Source organism: Pituophis catenifer, unplaced genomic scaffold (assembly GCF_029215685.1).
Source record: "Pituophis catenifer annectens isolate HBS135680 unplaced genomic scaffold, rPitCat1.0.hap2 SCAF_2, whole genome shotgun sequence".
Taxonomy (NCBI): domain Eukaryota; kingdom Metazoa; phylum Chordata; class Lepidosauria; order Squamata; family Colubridae; genus Pituophis; species Pituophis catenifer.
In genome coordinates, this window is record NW_027256882.1 from 177,191,028 (window position 1) to 177,205,988 (window position 14,961).

The following is a 14,961-nucleotide window of genomic DNA, read 5'->3' on the forward strand; positions in this document are numbered from 1 at the left end:
GCTTATGAGAAAACCCGCAGAGGTTCAGAGTTAGGATCCCTAGTAATACAAGATCACTGGGGAGGCCTGTCTGTGATAGTAAGCGTTCCTTTCGAACGGTCGGTTCGAAATAATATTAAAATTTTAATTTAAAATACCAAAATAACCTATAATTGGGAGCAGGAGCGCGGATTTAAATAATAGCCTCCCGCGCTCGACTTTCGGCAAAATTTGTTGATGTCTGGTTTCTATAGCAACGGCTTCGCATTCTCTCCCTCTTCAAGCGGATGTAGTCGATCTACCGGAACGTCGATTTATGCAAATTTAGAAGGGCCGTAAAAAAAAAAGCCTATCAGCGAGGGGCAAAGCGAGCGCGCTTTTGGGCGAAGGCCACCGCTAGGGGTGGCCGAGAACAGCTTCGTCTATCTAACGCAGAGGTCTTCAACTTGGCAGTTTTAAGACTTGTGGACTTCAACTCCCAGAATTCTCCAGCCAGCATAGCATAGCTGGGAGAATTCTGGGAGTTGAAGTCCACAAGTCTTAAAGCTGGCAAGTTTGAAGACCTCTGATTCTAACGCCTCGAGAAGCGGATAGCCAATCAATCTCCGGTATTTCGAAAGAGGCGTGGCTGAGGCGACGGCTCAGGGAGCGCTCCCGGGTTTGGAGGGGTTGAGAATGTAGAAAATCTCTCGCGAGATTTTCGGGCGCCCGCCCTTGTGGAAAGCGGGCTTCGAGCGGAACGGGGCCGGGAGGGGTCCCCGAGTGGGCAGCCGAGGTTGGCCCGGGTTCACGTGTCGGGGCCCGCCGACCCTCCGCCTCTCCTGCCCCCCCTCCTGCAACATGGGGTTCCTCAAACTGATCGAGATCGAGAACTTCAAATCGTACAAAGGGCGGCAAATCATCGGGCCCTTCCGGCGCTTCACGGCCATCATCGGGCCCAATGGATCTGGTAAGGCAAACCTCGGCTGGGGCGGGACGGGGACGTCCGTATCGCGGCCCGGATGGGGAGGTGAGTGGGTGGGAGAAAGCAAAAAGCCGTGTAATTTAGCCCAGCGAAAGCTACCCTCGGTGGGTTTCGGCGAGAGCAAAGCCCGGCTGCGATGCGTGCTTGCATGTCTGAATGAATCGCTGTTCTGGGCTGGTGGCGGCTGCTTGACCCGGGTTGAAGGCAGTTAGGTTGGCATCAGTGAGAATGATATAGAGCAGGGGTCTCCAACCTTGGCCCCTTTAAGCCTGGAGGACTCCAACTCCCAGAATTCCCCAGCCACCTTTGCAGGGGCCAAGGTTGGAGACCCCTGATATAGAGATGGCCAGCTCCTGGATATGTGTGTGTGTGTGTGTGTACACAGACACACACACACACACACACACACACACACACATCCTGTGCAACCGAGAGTTGCCTGGCTCTTACACTAAGTTGCACGATTTATCCTGATTGGCATTTGCTGCAGAAAAAGAGAAGGGAAGAATGTCTAGTGAACACAGATAATTTACCACCGTGTAGCTCTTTTTATCAGTGAGTTGTGTCTTTGGGTTGCCCACTGTCTCAATACACGCAACACGGTTAAATTGTGTTTTATGGTTTAGTAATTAGTATTGCAGGGTGAAGGCTTAGGCTAAAATCTGAGTGACAATATCTGTGTGGAGATGTGCTTTTTTAGAATTAGGAAGCAATACTGTATTGTATGAACCACTTGGATACACTTTGTAATAGAGTCAAAAAGTGGTTGGATTTTCATCTGAATGTAAACTTTATGCCTGTTCCAGTTCCACAAGACCTCACTCCTTTGTTTTTTCATGTGTTTCAGTTCTGAGCACATTTTTATATTTGAAAGATGTTCATGTGGAGATGCGTTAGGAAACACCTTTGGGATCCCTGATTATGAATCTAGTTAATGCTGTTTCAGATGTGCTAAAAGTATTGCCCGTTTGCTCATCCTTGCTTGTTTATGCAGCTGCCTACCTATTTCAGGTGCTGGGCAATAGATAGTTATGGTAACAAGGGATGCCTGTCAGCAGATGTGTACATTAGAAGAATTTTGGGATTAAGAAGTAACGGGGACATTAATAAAATATAGGATTGAGGTGGTTTTTTTTAAATTGTGTGTTAGATCAAGTCCCACGAGGTAGTATATTTAATTGCATAAAGAGATCCCTGCTGAGATTCTGCCTGCCATGCAGCTGTGGAAAAGGCTTAGCTTTCTCAGAATTTAAAAAGTGATAGTATAGGTCTGAAGAAAAGTTGAACTGCCAACCATTTGTTCATGCAATCACTAGGAGTTGAACATTACCTGATGGAGTCTAATAACTAGGATAATATGGAAAAAATGAGATTTGTTATAATGTGGTATTGACAGTGGTGAAAAGTAATTAAATTTTTCTTGTGGGTAATATATGTGTATGCAGGATTCACCCAAATATTGCAAATTTAATTTTTTACTATAAGATTTCAATAATTGCATAGGAGCAAAGAGGAAAATATCAGTTGCATCTGCATGTGGTTCAAGAAAAAAGTCACTTCACTATGATGGAGATAGTAATTATTGGTTGGATTGAGCAGCTTAACCATGGAGAGGTTGGAAAAATACCACCTACTTTTCAATCAAAGATTTTTTTTATATATGAGAGAAATTAATAATTTGCACATGCCCAGAAACAATACTCTGAAAAGATGAGCATCAAATAAAGATTGTAATGCCAAGGCTTGGCAAGTGCTGATTCAAATGACAGTCCAATATTTTACTAAGCACATTTATATTAAAATATATGTCTCTTTGCTGTCTTTCATCTAGGCAAGTCAAACCTCATGGATGCCATCAGCTTTGTGCTTGGTGAAAAGACGAGTAATTTAAGAGTAAAGACTTTACGAGACTTGATTCATGGAGCTCCTGTTGGGAAACCAGCCGCCAACCGGGCATTTGTCAGCATGGTCTACTCTGAAGATGGTATTGAAGATCGCACCTTTGCAAGAGTCATCGTGGGTACGTGTTAAATATTAGTTGGGGAAATTCTTGTGAGATCTAGAATGGATGGAGGATCCAGGATCCCATATTGCAAAATGTTGGTGGTTGGATTTCAAGGATTCATGGATATGGGATCTGAAGTGAGTCCCACCATATTGAATAGAGGAATGTTCCTTACATTCCTCTATTCAATACAGCCCCAAACGTAATGTAAACGATACACACACACACACATACACACACACATATATGTATATGTATGTATTTTTTGGTTGAAGGTAAATGAAAGTTTTGTCTTTTAGGAAGCTCATCAGAGTACAAAATAAACAACAAGGTGGTACAGTTGAGTGAATATAGTGAGGAGTTGGAAAAGCTGGGCATTCTGATCAAAGCTAGGAACTTCCTAGTCTTCCAGGTATGTGTATTTTTGAATTTAGAGTCCAATTGAATTGCTTGGTCTCTTAGCATCAATAGAACATAATCCAATTCACTGGCACTTCTCTCCTACGGATTTAACAATGGCAATTGAACTGTACAGATAGTCCTCAACTTATAACCACTTATGACCAAAATTTCTATTGGTAAGCAAGACCATTGTTAAGTGAATTTTGCCCTATTTTATGGCTTTTCTTGCCACATTTGTTAAGTGAATTGCTGCAGTTGTTAAGTTAGTAACACAGTTGTTAAGTGAACCTAGCTTTTCCATTGACATTGCTTAGCTAAAGATTGCCAAAGTTGATCTCATGATCAACACAACAACTGGAACATTGCAACCATCATAAATATGAGTCTGAATTTTGATCATGTGACCATGGGAATTCTGCAGCAGTCATAAGTGAAAATGCTCATGAATAACTTCAAATTGTTACTAAACAAACAGTTGTAAATTGAGGATTAACTACATATGTTTAGACTTGGGTGTATTCAAAATAGGTGAGCTTTGTGTCTCTATAGAACGTCCATAGCAGTTGTCGGCTTCTCCAGTACTGAAAAGATGATGACTAAACAAATCTTTTGAGTTTGGTGATGGTCAACCTTTATTTAAAAGAGTGGCCAGGTGTGATTATAGTGCTGTTATGTTGAGCGTCAAAAAGGACTCCTGTGCTTTGGAGAAAATAATGCTGCTGTCCTGCTAAGCTTGGCTGCTAGGAATACTGACGAGTAGGAGAGGCAGATAGAAGTTCAGACTGATTCTCCACATTCCTAATATTGAAGATATATATCTCTCAGAGATGGTGCTTATCATTTACACCAGAAGCAGGAAACCATAGCTGATTTGGGCTGTCTCTGCCATGTTATTTTCCATTGTGTTTGGCAGTGATGGGAATCCAGAATATCAGAATCACACCTTTGATCCAAATTGTGCTAGAAGAAAGGAGGATGTTATATTAGGTCTGATTTTGTCATTTTGGATTATTGAAGGCTGGAAGCTGCAGCTAATGTAGAATACAGTGGTAGAGGCAGTTATGAATGCACCTCAGTAAATCAGTGTTATACTTCTGCTTTACAAGCTGCTTTGGTTTCCATTGTGCTTCTGAGTACAATTCAAGATGCTGGTTAATTGCCATCTCTAAAGAGCCAGTTTGGTCTAATCCGGGTGTCAGCAACCCACAGCTCTGGAGCCGCATGCGGCTCTTTGGGACCCTTGCTGTGGCTCCCTGATGACCCGGATCCCACCACTGGCTGGCCCTGCCTCTGCCCCTCGCCCTCCCCTCCAAGTCATTCCTCAGCTGTGAAGGTAAGGGCGATGGCAGCAGATGGAGACTCACTCCATATTCCAGAGCAGGAGTGAAGTGGCCCTGTACTTGCCTCTTCTTTTGGCCCTTGTTGGTGCTGCGCACACCTCGGTCATTCGGGGAGACGCGTGACTTTCTCTCCGCCCCGAGACACTGGCCTGGCCTGGTTGCGGCTGACGCTAGTGCTCTCGCTGCCTCCATGGCCTGCTTGTTGCTTTTGCAGTGCCTTGCGCAGCACACTTAAATTTAGCACTTCAGAATGGGGGAGATGGCATCCCCTGCTCCTCCTGGAGCCCATTACAATGCGGAGCATTGACTGCAGCCAGGTCGGGCCAGTGTCTCAGGACAGAGAGAAGGTTGTGCATCTCCCTGAGCGACCAATGCTCAGCGTCATAATGGGTTTTCTCTCCCATGAGGGGGAGAGAAAGAGAGACAGATGAGAGAAAGAAAGAGAAAGAGGAGAGAGAGAGAAAGAGAGAGATGAGAGAAAGAGACAGGGAGAAAGAGGGATGAGAGGGAGATAGGAGAGAGGGAGAAAGAATGAGTGAGAGATGAGAGAGAGAGAAAGAGAGAGATGAGAGGGAGAGAGAGACAGAGAGACCCGTTTCCCACAGAAAACACCGGGAACCACAGAATCTGTGTAGGCGTGGGTGAGGGGGGCCATGTGACTGAGGGAGTGAATGACATTGAGTTGGCCACATTTTATGGCTCCTGGTGTTTTTTGTGGGAAACAGGTCCTAATGGCTCTTTGAGTGTTTAAGGTTGCAGACCCCTGGTCTAATCGTTTAAGGCACCAGGCTAGAAAGTGGGAGACCATGAGTTTAGTCCTGCCTTAATCATGAAAGCCAGCTGGGTGATCTTGGGCCAGTCACACACACACAACTCATTTCATAGGGTGGTGGTTGTGGTGAAAATAGGAAGAGGAAGGTGTATTGGATATATTCACCATCTTGAGTTATTTGTAAAAATAATAAAGGCAGGATACAAATAAATAAAAATAAATAACCCCCCAGTGGCTTAAGGCTGGGTTATTTGTGGGACATCCTCCCCAGTTATTTCTACCCATCCCACAAGGTCTGCCAGGAGGGTGCCCTCCAGGTCTCTTCAATCAAAGAATGCCATTTGATGGGGCCTCAGAAGCCTGCTTTTTCTGTCATAGTGCCTGCCTTCTAGAACACCATACTCATACTGAGTTTAGATTGATTCTAACCTTGCTGGTCTTTCCCAAAATACTGAAGACCTGGATGATTTTTCAGGGATTGGGAGGGTAGATGGTCTGTTAAGAGGTGTAGAATTCATAGTCTTCTGGTTCCTAGGCCAGCATTTTAATCACTTATGGTACACCAACTGTCCTACAGAACAAGTTGTTTTGTAGTATTCATCTTCAGTGATCAATGCCCGTTTTTTCTACTTTGCTAATATTTTGTTTCATTGTTAACATATTCTTAGCTGAGTCACATGTATGAGATGGGCGACTATATTCATAAATTAAATAAATTCCAGGGTGCTGTCGAGTCCATTGCAATGAAGAATCCCAAGGAACGCACAGCCCTCTTTGAAGAGATCAGTCGCTCGGGTGAGCTGGCTCAGGAGTACGACAAACGCAAGAAGGAGATGGTCAAGGCAGAGGAAGACACCCAATTCAATTACCATCGCAAGAAGAACATTGCAGCGGAGCGTAAGGAGGCAAAGCAGGAGAAAGAGGAGGTAATGTCATAAGCTGCCTTTGTTACCATAGTTAAATCCCATATTTTATCTAGGAATTCACAAAGGTGCATATGGAGGCTCCTTCCTCATTTTATCCCTGTTACAGCAGCTTTGTGGACTAAAACCAGATCACTAGCTCACATTACCTAATGAGCTCTTGAGGATTTGTGGGAACATGACTCTGATCCAGTCTGATATCTTAATCATTTACCACACTACCCATACTTTCATGGTGCTTGGTGGATTGGTGGTGGAATCCCCTCTGTTTACATTGTATTTGATTAAAGTAGAAACTTAGTTCAATGTTATGCTATCCTTATTTTTCCATTTTCTTTCCTGTTTCTGGTTTCTTGTGGTGGATTTGCTCTAGCATATGATATGAATACAATATTTGGCCACTGTAGGTTGCAATTATGGGGTATGGGTTAGCATAAGGCTTACCACGGAGTAATAAAATTGTGGCTTAATGTAACATGTGGACCCAATCTAAAAGCTATTACCTAAAGTGTATGAAGTTACTATTGCTAAGGGTTCTTTTCAAGGCTGTCTTAAATGGAATTTGAGCTTATTTAGACTATGTGGTATATTCAACGCTTTCATTTTTGGGGAACCAGGCAGATCGATATCAGCGTCTAAAAGATGAGGTTGTGCGAGCTCAAGTCCAGCTCCAACTCTTCAAGCTGTACCACAATGAGGCTGAAATTGAAAAGCTAAACAAGGAACTGGGGTCCAAGAACAAGGAGATTGATAAGGATAAGAAGCGCATGGACAAGGTGGAGGATGAACTCAAGGACAGGAAGAAGGAGCTGGGCAAAGTCATGAGAGAGCAACAGCAAATCGAAAAGGAGATCAAGTAAGGTCTTGCTTTTAGGGGTTATCAGAATTCAGACTCACGGGATCTGCATCATTTTATATTACAACTCTGCGTCCTTTCACAGAATAAGAAGTCACTTTGACTCAGTTCATCTACAGCTCAGTGAACTCTGAAAATACTTCAATCCATTGTTAAGGAATAAGAACCATGGATCTTGAGACTAGCCATTTGCGCTTGTCTTTGTGACGCAGAATTAAAACACTTAGACTAGATAGTGTGCAGAATAAGGAACTCCAGAAACTGAGCTAAATTATCTACTAAATTGGATAGTTCAAATCTGAAATTAAAATGACATCTTTGTGTTTAAGAGAATTCAGTAGTGCTTATGAGTGCTTATTTTAAAAAGAATGAAACTTTATTTAGTTTTGTTTATTGAATTTATTCGCTGGCCATCTTATCCCAGGGTAACTCTTCATTTCCATTTCTAAGGCAATGCCTGCTGTATTATATTTATCAGAAAAATATTAACAAGCGTGTGTTTAGAACTCCTGTTTGTGCTTATTGACCAGTCAATACATTAATGATTGTGGTTGACTTAAGACTTCAGTTATCTTTGCATGTTACCTTGAGTTTGTCTTCTGCTGAATTTTGTAAGCACACCTAGTGTTATGCTGGTATGGTTTTGATAACTAGGGGACAGCTATGCCAACAGTTTTTGGTTTTAAAAGAATAAAAATTGATGCATTTTTATTTTGAAATTTTGACCTGGTTAAGCATAAGGTTTAAATGTTTTGGAGGTGTGGTTAGCTCTTGCTGATCCTGTCTGAGAAAGATAATAGCAGATGTTTGTATCTCTTGTATTGGCCAGGGTGTCTGGCAATGATGGAAACTGTAATCAAAACCTCTGGAGAGCACCAACTTGCCTATTCCTCTCATAAATATATCTTTGGTTTTGATTTCTTACAAAGCCAGTAGTCATATATATATTGGGGTGAAAATTTAGGTGCGTTTTATACACCGAATGTAGCCCCGCCCACCCGCTGTCCCCCACCTTTTGGTCTCTGCCTTGCAGTAGTTACCTCCTTGCAAGCAAACAGCAAGAAAAAACAGCTCCTTTCAGCTTTAGCACAGGCTAATTAGCACAAGTTGATTGGATCGGCCTCCTGACTCTCAGCTGATTTGCTCTCAGCTGCTTTGCGTAGGGCTCTGCTGCTTGCTGCAAAGAGGTAAATTGCTGGAGCAGATTTTTTTTCCCCTTCTGCCAATCAGAAAATGGAGGATGTATTCTAATGGCTTGTGCGGTAGCACATCTGGTTCAAACAGAGAGCCTAGATTTACTTAAGAGTGACAATTTAGAGTGGTGGTGTATACTTGTACAAAGTTAGATAGAATGGTCAAGATGGAGTTTTTTTTTTAAAGAAAAGATTTTTTTTGACAGGGAAAAGGATTCTGAACTGAATCAGAAGCGGCCCCAATATATCAAGGCCAAAGAAAATACTTCTCATAAGATCAAGAAACTGGAAGCTGCCAAAAAGTCCCTGCAGAATGCACAGAAGCAGTACAAAAAGCGTAAGGGTGACATGGATGAGCTGGAGAAGGAGATGTTGTCAGTGGAGAAAGCCCGACAGGAGTTTGAAGAGCGCATGGAAGAGGAGAGCCAGAGTCAAGGCCGTGATCTCACTCTAGAAGAAAATCAGGTATGACCAAAGGCCTGTGGACCCACTGAATGACATCTTGCTATGATATTGCTGGAGAGGGTTAGAGTCTTTGGTTTTGATTTCTTACAAAGCCAGTAGTCAGAATTAAAGGATTGTTAATTTTTTTTAAATGTCGGTTTATTTTAAATATATATATATATATATATATATATATTAGTTGAGCCTGTAGAACAGGGGTGTCAAATTTGATTTCATTGAGGGCTGCATCAGGGTTGTGTTTGACCTCGGGGGGGTGTGTGGCCAGCTCAACGTCACTCCTGTCGGGGGCGCCTATGGCGGCCTGAGCGCTCTGCCAGCAAAAATGGGCTCCCGAGCTCAGTTTTTGGCTGCGACGGCCTACTGTAACACTCTGCTAATGAAAACAGAGCTCAGGAGGGCCGCCACAGCCCTCCCGAGCTCCATTTTCACTGGCAGAGGCACTGCGGGCCAGTCCTCTGCTGTTTCCAGGGCAGCCCTGTAGGCCAGATCTAGGCACCCCATGGGCCGGATCCGGGCCTTAGGCCTTGAGTTTGACACCCCTTCTGAAGAATGTGATTTCTAATGTTTTCACTCGGAGGGTACAGAAATTGGTTCTATGCATGTAAACCCTGCTCTTATCTCCCAAGAGAAAACATAGCATGAAAAAAAATATCTTTCTGCTGAGAAAAAAGCTTATGATTTTAGGCAGACTGGAAAAAAATCAGTCCGAGTCAGAAGCAGGCTAAAATTAATTTAATGTTGTGACAGTGAGATAAAATGTCCCTGGAGAAATAGTGCCTTATAGTGCCATAAGATAATGTTGATAATGATGTAAAGAGCTACTTATGTGAGATTGTGATGAAAGTACTTTGATTCTCTGAGGATTTGTCTGACCATGATATTTGAAACCCAACCACTTAAAATAATTTATGTATTTCTCTGTAGCCTATCCTCAGGGATTAAAATCCACCATAACAAAATCTCAACAGTTTGTATTGAACTCAATGATGCCTAACAAATTAGCTAAGAAAAGAGGAGTGATTTGGATTTCAAAAAGCCGGAAAAGTCATAATTGGTTGGGAAGAAAAAAATGCTGTGAAATAATGCTGTAAAACTTACTTAAATCCAGCAGTGAAGAGAAGAAGTGTATGTTCCTTGATCAGCCATTCTGGGCCCTATTGCTATTAATAGTGTAGTTTTTAATCCTTCCTCCCCACTCCTGCCTCAGAGACAGCTCTTTAAGTTTGTGGATGAGAGAAGGACCTTGGAGATTGATTGAGAGGCAGTTTAAACTGAATCATAATTTTGCACATAGCCTTTATATGTTTTACTGTAGAATAAAATAACTTTTCATATTGTTTGTAGATTGGGTGGTTTGAAATAAATTATGAAAGGAAGAGATCTAATTAAATTATTTTGCTTGTTTTCCTCATATATGTTTTCATCATATATTGAACAGGTAAAAAAATACCATCGTCTGAAGGAGGAGGCCAGCAAAAGGGCAGCCACCTTGGCTCAGGAATTAGAGAAGTTCAACCGTGATCAGAAGGCAGATCAAGACCGCCTAGATCTAGAAGAGAGGAAGAAAGTAGAAACAGAGGTCAGCATTCTTGTGCCTTTGCTGATTTTTTTCTATAGCAAGCACTCTTCCTGAAATTAAACAAAAAACTTTGCATCCAGTTCATCCAGTTTCATTGGCTCAGATTTACTGAATTTATTTTATACAAACTCTTATTTTAATTTACATTTGTTTTATTATTCCAACAGGGAAGAAAACAAACTATAGTAGGGCCCTAAAGCCCATCCCCAGATCAGTGGGATTCCACCCCCATCCCCCAGCTGTACCATTATTTTTGAGTCCTGAAGTCTAGCTTTACAATTAGGAGAGTGAGAGAACAAAGGGAACTGAATGCCACCCAAGTGCCTTATTTTATTATCTCTTTCCTCCATCCTCATAAAATACTCCATGGAATCTACTCATATATTGTTGCCCTAAAATCTGCTTTCTGTGTCTTTCCAAGTTGTGCGAACTTTTCAGGTGTTCCAAAAATGACAAGTTGGATTAATTGCTTATACTTGCATATGTATTACATATAATTTGAAATGTTAGGTAAAAATGAGAGTGACAGCCACCTTGAGAGGATGAAAAGACCAAATGTAGGTCAGTCTTAATTAGGCCAATGTCATTGAGGCACTGTTAATAGAGCAGCTGAGACATGGTGATTTGTATGGTTTTGGCTAGCTCTTAAAGAATTTGATGTCCAGTTTCAAACATTCCAGCCTTAAATGTTCTGCAGAAAATGTTCTGCAGAACTATGCAGAACCCATAGGCTTTAGAAGAAAGATATACTACTGAGCTGTTGATGAGGAAGCGTGAAGAAAATCCACATCATGCTGCTGCTGCATCTGTTGAGAACAGTGTCCCAGTTTTTGCGAGAATGATGGATTAGCTTGAGCAAATTCCCAAGGATGTTTGACAGTATCTTGTAATACGATAGGATATATACCTTTTATGACATTCTCTCCATTGTTGGCCTAATTTGCTTCATCCTTTTGTTCCATATCTTTCCATAAAAAGATAAAGTAGTACCTTTGATATGACCACTTTAATTGTAATTGCCCAAATGTGTATGGATGAGGTCATCTACCTTTTTCCAATCTGGTGCTGCCCAAGTGAGTTGGACCACGATTCCTATCACCATCAAGGAGCAGCATACTCATGATCTGGCTAAGGAGGTGTAATCCAAGGCACATGGATCTGCCAGGCTGATATTGAAGGACCCTGTAGTCTAAAATAATTAAAGGTACTCGGTTGAGAAAGACAGGATTAAATATTCTTGATTCTCATCTTTTTCTTTTGATGTAGCTTATAATATTAGTTCTCATCCAAAGGTGTCAAAACCCCATGGTAGATACTGATGGATATAGTCCTCATATTTGCTAATGTGTGTCATACTCAATCTTTTCCATAGGCCAAGATAAAGCAGAAATTGCGAGAAATTGAGGAAAACCAAAAGCGGATTGAGAAGCTGGAGGAGTACATTGCCACTAGCAAGTAAGGAATGAGGAGTTTGACTTAAAAGGGTCGCCTTGGTAAAGAGGACTATAAGAGTGCCCAGTAACTCCACTGCTTTTTCCTTACTTCTCTTTTAGGCAGTCCTTGGAAGAACAAAAGAAGCTGGAGGGAGAATTGACAGAGGAAGTTGAACTGGCTAAACGCCGCATTGATGAGATCAATAAGGAGTTAAATCAGGTGATGGAGCAGCTGGGGGATGCCCGGATCGACCGGCAGGAAAACAGTCGGCAGCAGCGCAAGGCAGAAATCATGGAAAGCATAAAACGTCTTTATCCAGGCTCTGTGGTAGGTGATGCTTCAGAACCAAGCCCCAAAGTTCATTGGGTTGGGTGTGAGCTTAATGTTCCAGAATAAAAATGAGGTTGGAGTGATTTCCCCTGCCTACCTCATTTCATTTCCTTGTTTTTCCCAGTATGGACGCCTAATTGATCTCTGCCAGCCCACCCAGAAAAAATACCAGATAGCTGTCACAAAAGTGCTGGGCAAGAATATGGACGCAATCATTGTTGATTCAGAGAAAACTGGCCGGGACTGTATCCAGTACATCAAAGAGCAGCGAGGGGAGCCTGAAACCTTCCTGCCTCTTGATTATCTTGAGGTGAGGCAAACTTTGGCTGATTGGATTAGAGCTTTTCCCAGCAGGTACCCAGCCCTCAGTTCCATAACCTGCAGCCACCCTAGCAAAGGGTGGGTGGAAATTACCAACATACCCTGGGTGCTTCAGGATGGGAAAAATTGAATTAGAATTTCTGTTCACACAGAAAGCCCAGTGGTCAACCTGAGGTACATTCTTGATTTCTCAGCATAATTTGCTTTAAAAAGTTGGTGATGACAAGCAGTAGGCTCCGATTTTTTTATCACAGCTTCTCAATAAAAAAATAGTGAGATTATTGACAAATAAATTAGCACAAATATTTGACTTTTTTATTTTTGGCAAGGTACATTTTTTCTCATTTCTCTTTTGTTACCTGCAAATGGGCATCCAAATGCTTCTACAGACAGTCTTAATTAAAAAATATAGGTTGATGCTATTGTTTGAATAAAGATCGTTTAATAAAAGGAAGCAGCAAAAAAAGACTGGCATTCTGCCTCTGCCTTTTCAGGTGAAACCCACAGATGAAAAGCTCCGAGAACTGAAGGGAGCCAAGCTTGTGATTGATGTGATTCGATATGAGCCTCCTCATATCAAGAAGGCCCTTCAGTATGCCTGTGGCAACGCCCTTGTATGTGACAATGTGGAAGATGCACGTCGCATTGCCTTTGGTGGGCACCAGCGGCACAAGGTCAGAGCAAATTTACCCAACATGCTGTAGGTAGACCATAATCCTCTTCCCGAACATTATATTCCATTTCTTCAAATATGTGTGTTTCTCTGACTTGTAGGAATGTATGCTTAGAAGATGTGCTTAAGTTTATTTTGTATCATCCACTGTGGTGACACCTTGCTGACTTTTGTAAACCTGGTTAATACTTGTGTGTGGGACCAGTAGTGGGTTCCTCCCGGTTCGGCCCGGTTCGGCCAAGCTGATAGCGGTGACGATATGATGTCACCGAACCGGTTCTCTTTGTTCGGGAGTTGGGGGCCCCCGCCCTCCCCCCTTGTGTAATTCTTACCTTTTATTTGGCCCCGCCCCCAATCTATTCGCTGCCTCCCGAGTCCCAGCTGATCGGCTAGAAGGAAAAAAACTGTTTAAACTCCTGCCATGGGGCTTCAAAGGGCCGCCCTACAGCTGATCAGTGTTAAAAGGCAGTGTGGTGGTAGACCAGTGCCTCCAAAAACACGGGTAGACCAGAACGCTCCAAGAACAAATGGGTAGACCGGTACAGCTCTGCAAGCTGTTAAATGCCTGGTAAACCAGGACCTTTGCTAAATTCTAAAGAATTGTCACATGACCATCAAATCACGCCCACAAAATAAGCCACACCCACAGAACCGGTAGTAAAAAAATTTACTACCCACCCCTGTGTGGGACCCCTTGGAAATCCCAGGGCTTTAGCATAGATTGGGAAGAAAGTAATGGCCAAGAAGATTAAATAGATAAATCTATAAGGCCTCCAAGAATAAAGTTCACCTCAAGGGAATCTTGATGTTTTTACGTTTAGCTGCAGATGAAGCCAATCACCACCAGTGAAAATACTTGTGTTTGCCATATATTTGCAGATCTCTTCCTTTGCAGCTAAACATTCTGGAAAATTGTTCTTATTCAAAAGAATTCTAAATAAAGCACTTAGGATTGGGAGACTGGACTGAAGCTGCCATACCTAAGATGAAGCAAGCATGTAAGCAGGGTGGACAAAAGGCAGGAAAAGATGCCATAGGGGAAATAGTTAGGAAGGTATCCAGTCCTTAAGGAATCAAAGGAAAACTCACCTGAGCCAAGACAAAAGAAATTGGGCTGGAGCACATGCAACCCCCCCCCCTCCCCATGTCCCATCAACAGCTATCAGACTTGAGAATCAACAAAGCAAGGACTTTGGGAGGTAAAAGGGGTCCTGAAAGAGGACACTCTTGGAGTCCTCTTTGAATCCAGACTTGGCAGCTTTCCTCCCTCTGGCTAGTGCCTGCCAGTCTAGTTGAGAAGGATGTCAGTAAGTGGGAATGAGTGTGTGTGCATGCATACATATGTGTGTGTGTGTGTGTGTGTGTGTGTGTGTGTATGAGGGGGGGGGAGAGAATATATGTTGTAACCAGTTATTTTAAATTCACGCATATTCCAAAGAACTGTTTGTGCCTCAGTGTATGGTTGAACGTGATTTGAGTGTAGCTGTTCTCCAGAGCTGTGAGTGAGTGAGTGAGTGTTCATAAGCTGAATCTGAGCATGCATATAACAGGATGGTGAATCCCAGTCTCTGTTTCCTATTTAGTGTTTGTACAGAGATGCAGAATAATTTTTGCCAGGTCCTTTGATGAATATCTTCAGAGAAATTTTGGTTTTCAGCCTTTGCTAGCTGGGCCTCTGTCAGCCAAGACCTCAGCTTTTGTTTCCTTGTTGCGAAGTGCTACTGT

At 42.6% G+C, this 14,961-nt stretch overlaps 1 protein-coding gene across 1 annotated transcript in view; it reads left to right on the top strand.

Annotated features, from left to right (window-relative positions):
* The first annotated feature begins 702 nt into the window (after nt 1-702).
* Nucleotides 703-14,961, top strand: part of SMC1A (structural maintenance of chromosomes 1A) — a 29,541-nt gene continuing 15,282 nt past the window's right edge. Inside the window, exons 1-11 of the mRNA XM_070938180.1 lie at nt 703-928; nt 2,775-2,963; nt 3,248-3,360; nt 6,185-6,388; nt 7,003-7,241; nt 8,641-8,899; nt 10,338-10,478; nt 11,851-11,933; nt 12,032-12,239; nt 12,367-12,552; nt 13,058-13,237. Of these exons, the coding sequence (XP_070794281.1) occupies nt 820-928; nt 2,775-2,963; nt 3,248-3,360; nt 6,185-6,388; nt 7,003-7,241; nt 8,641-8,899; nt 10,338-10,478; nt 11,851-11,933; nt 12,032-12,239; nt 12,367-12,552; nt 13,058-13,237 (1,911 nt within the window). The 5' untranslated portion in view covers nt 703-819. The remainder of the gene's footprint in view (nt 929-2,774; nt 2,964-3,247; nt 3,361-6,184; nt 6,389-7,002; nt 7,242-8,640; nt 8,900-10,337; nt 10,479-11,850; nt 11,934-12,031; nt 12,240-12,366; nt 12,553-13,057; nt 13,238-14,961) is intronic.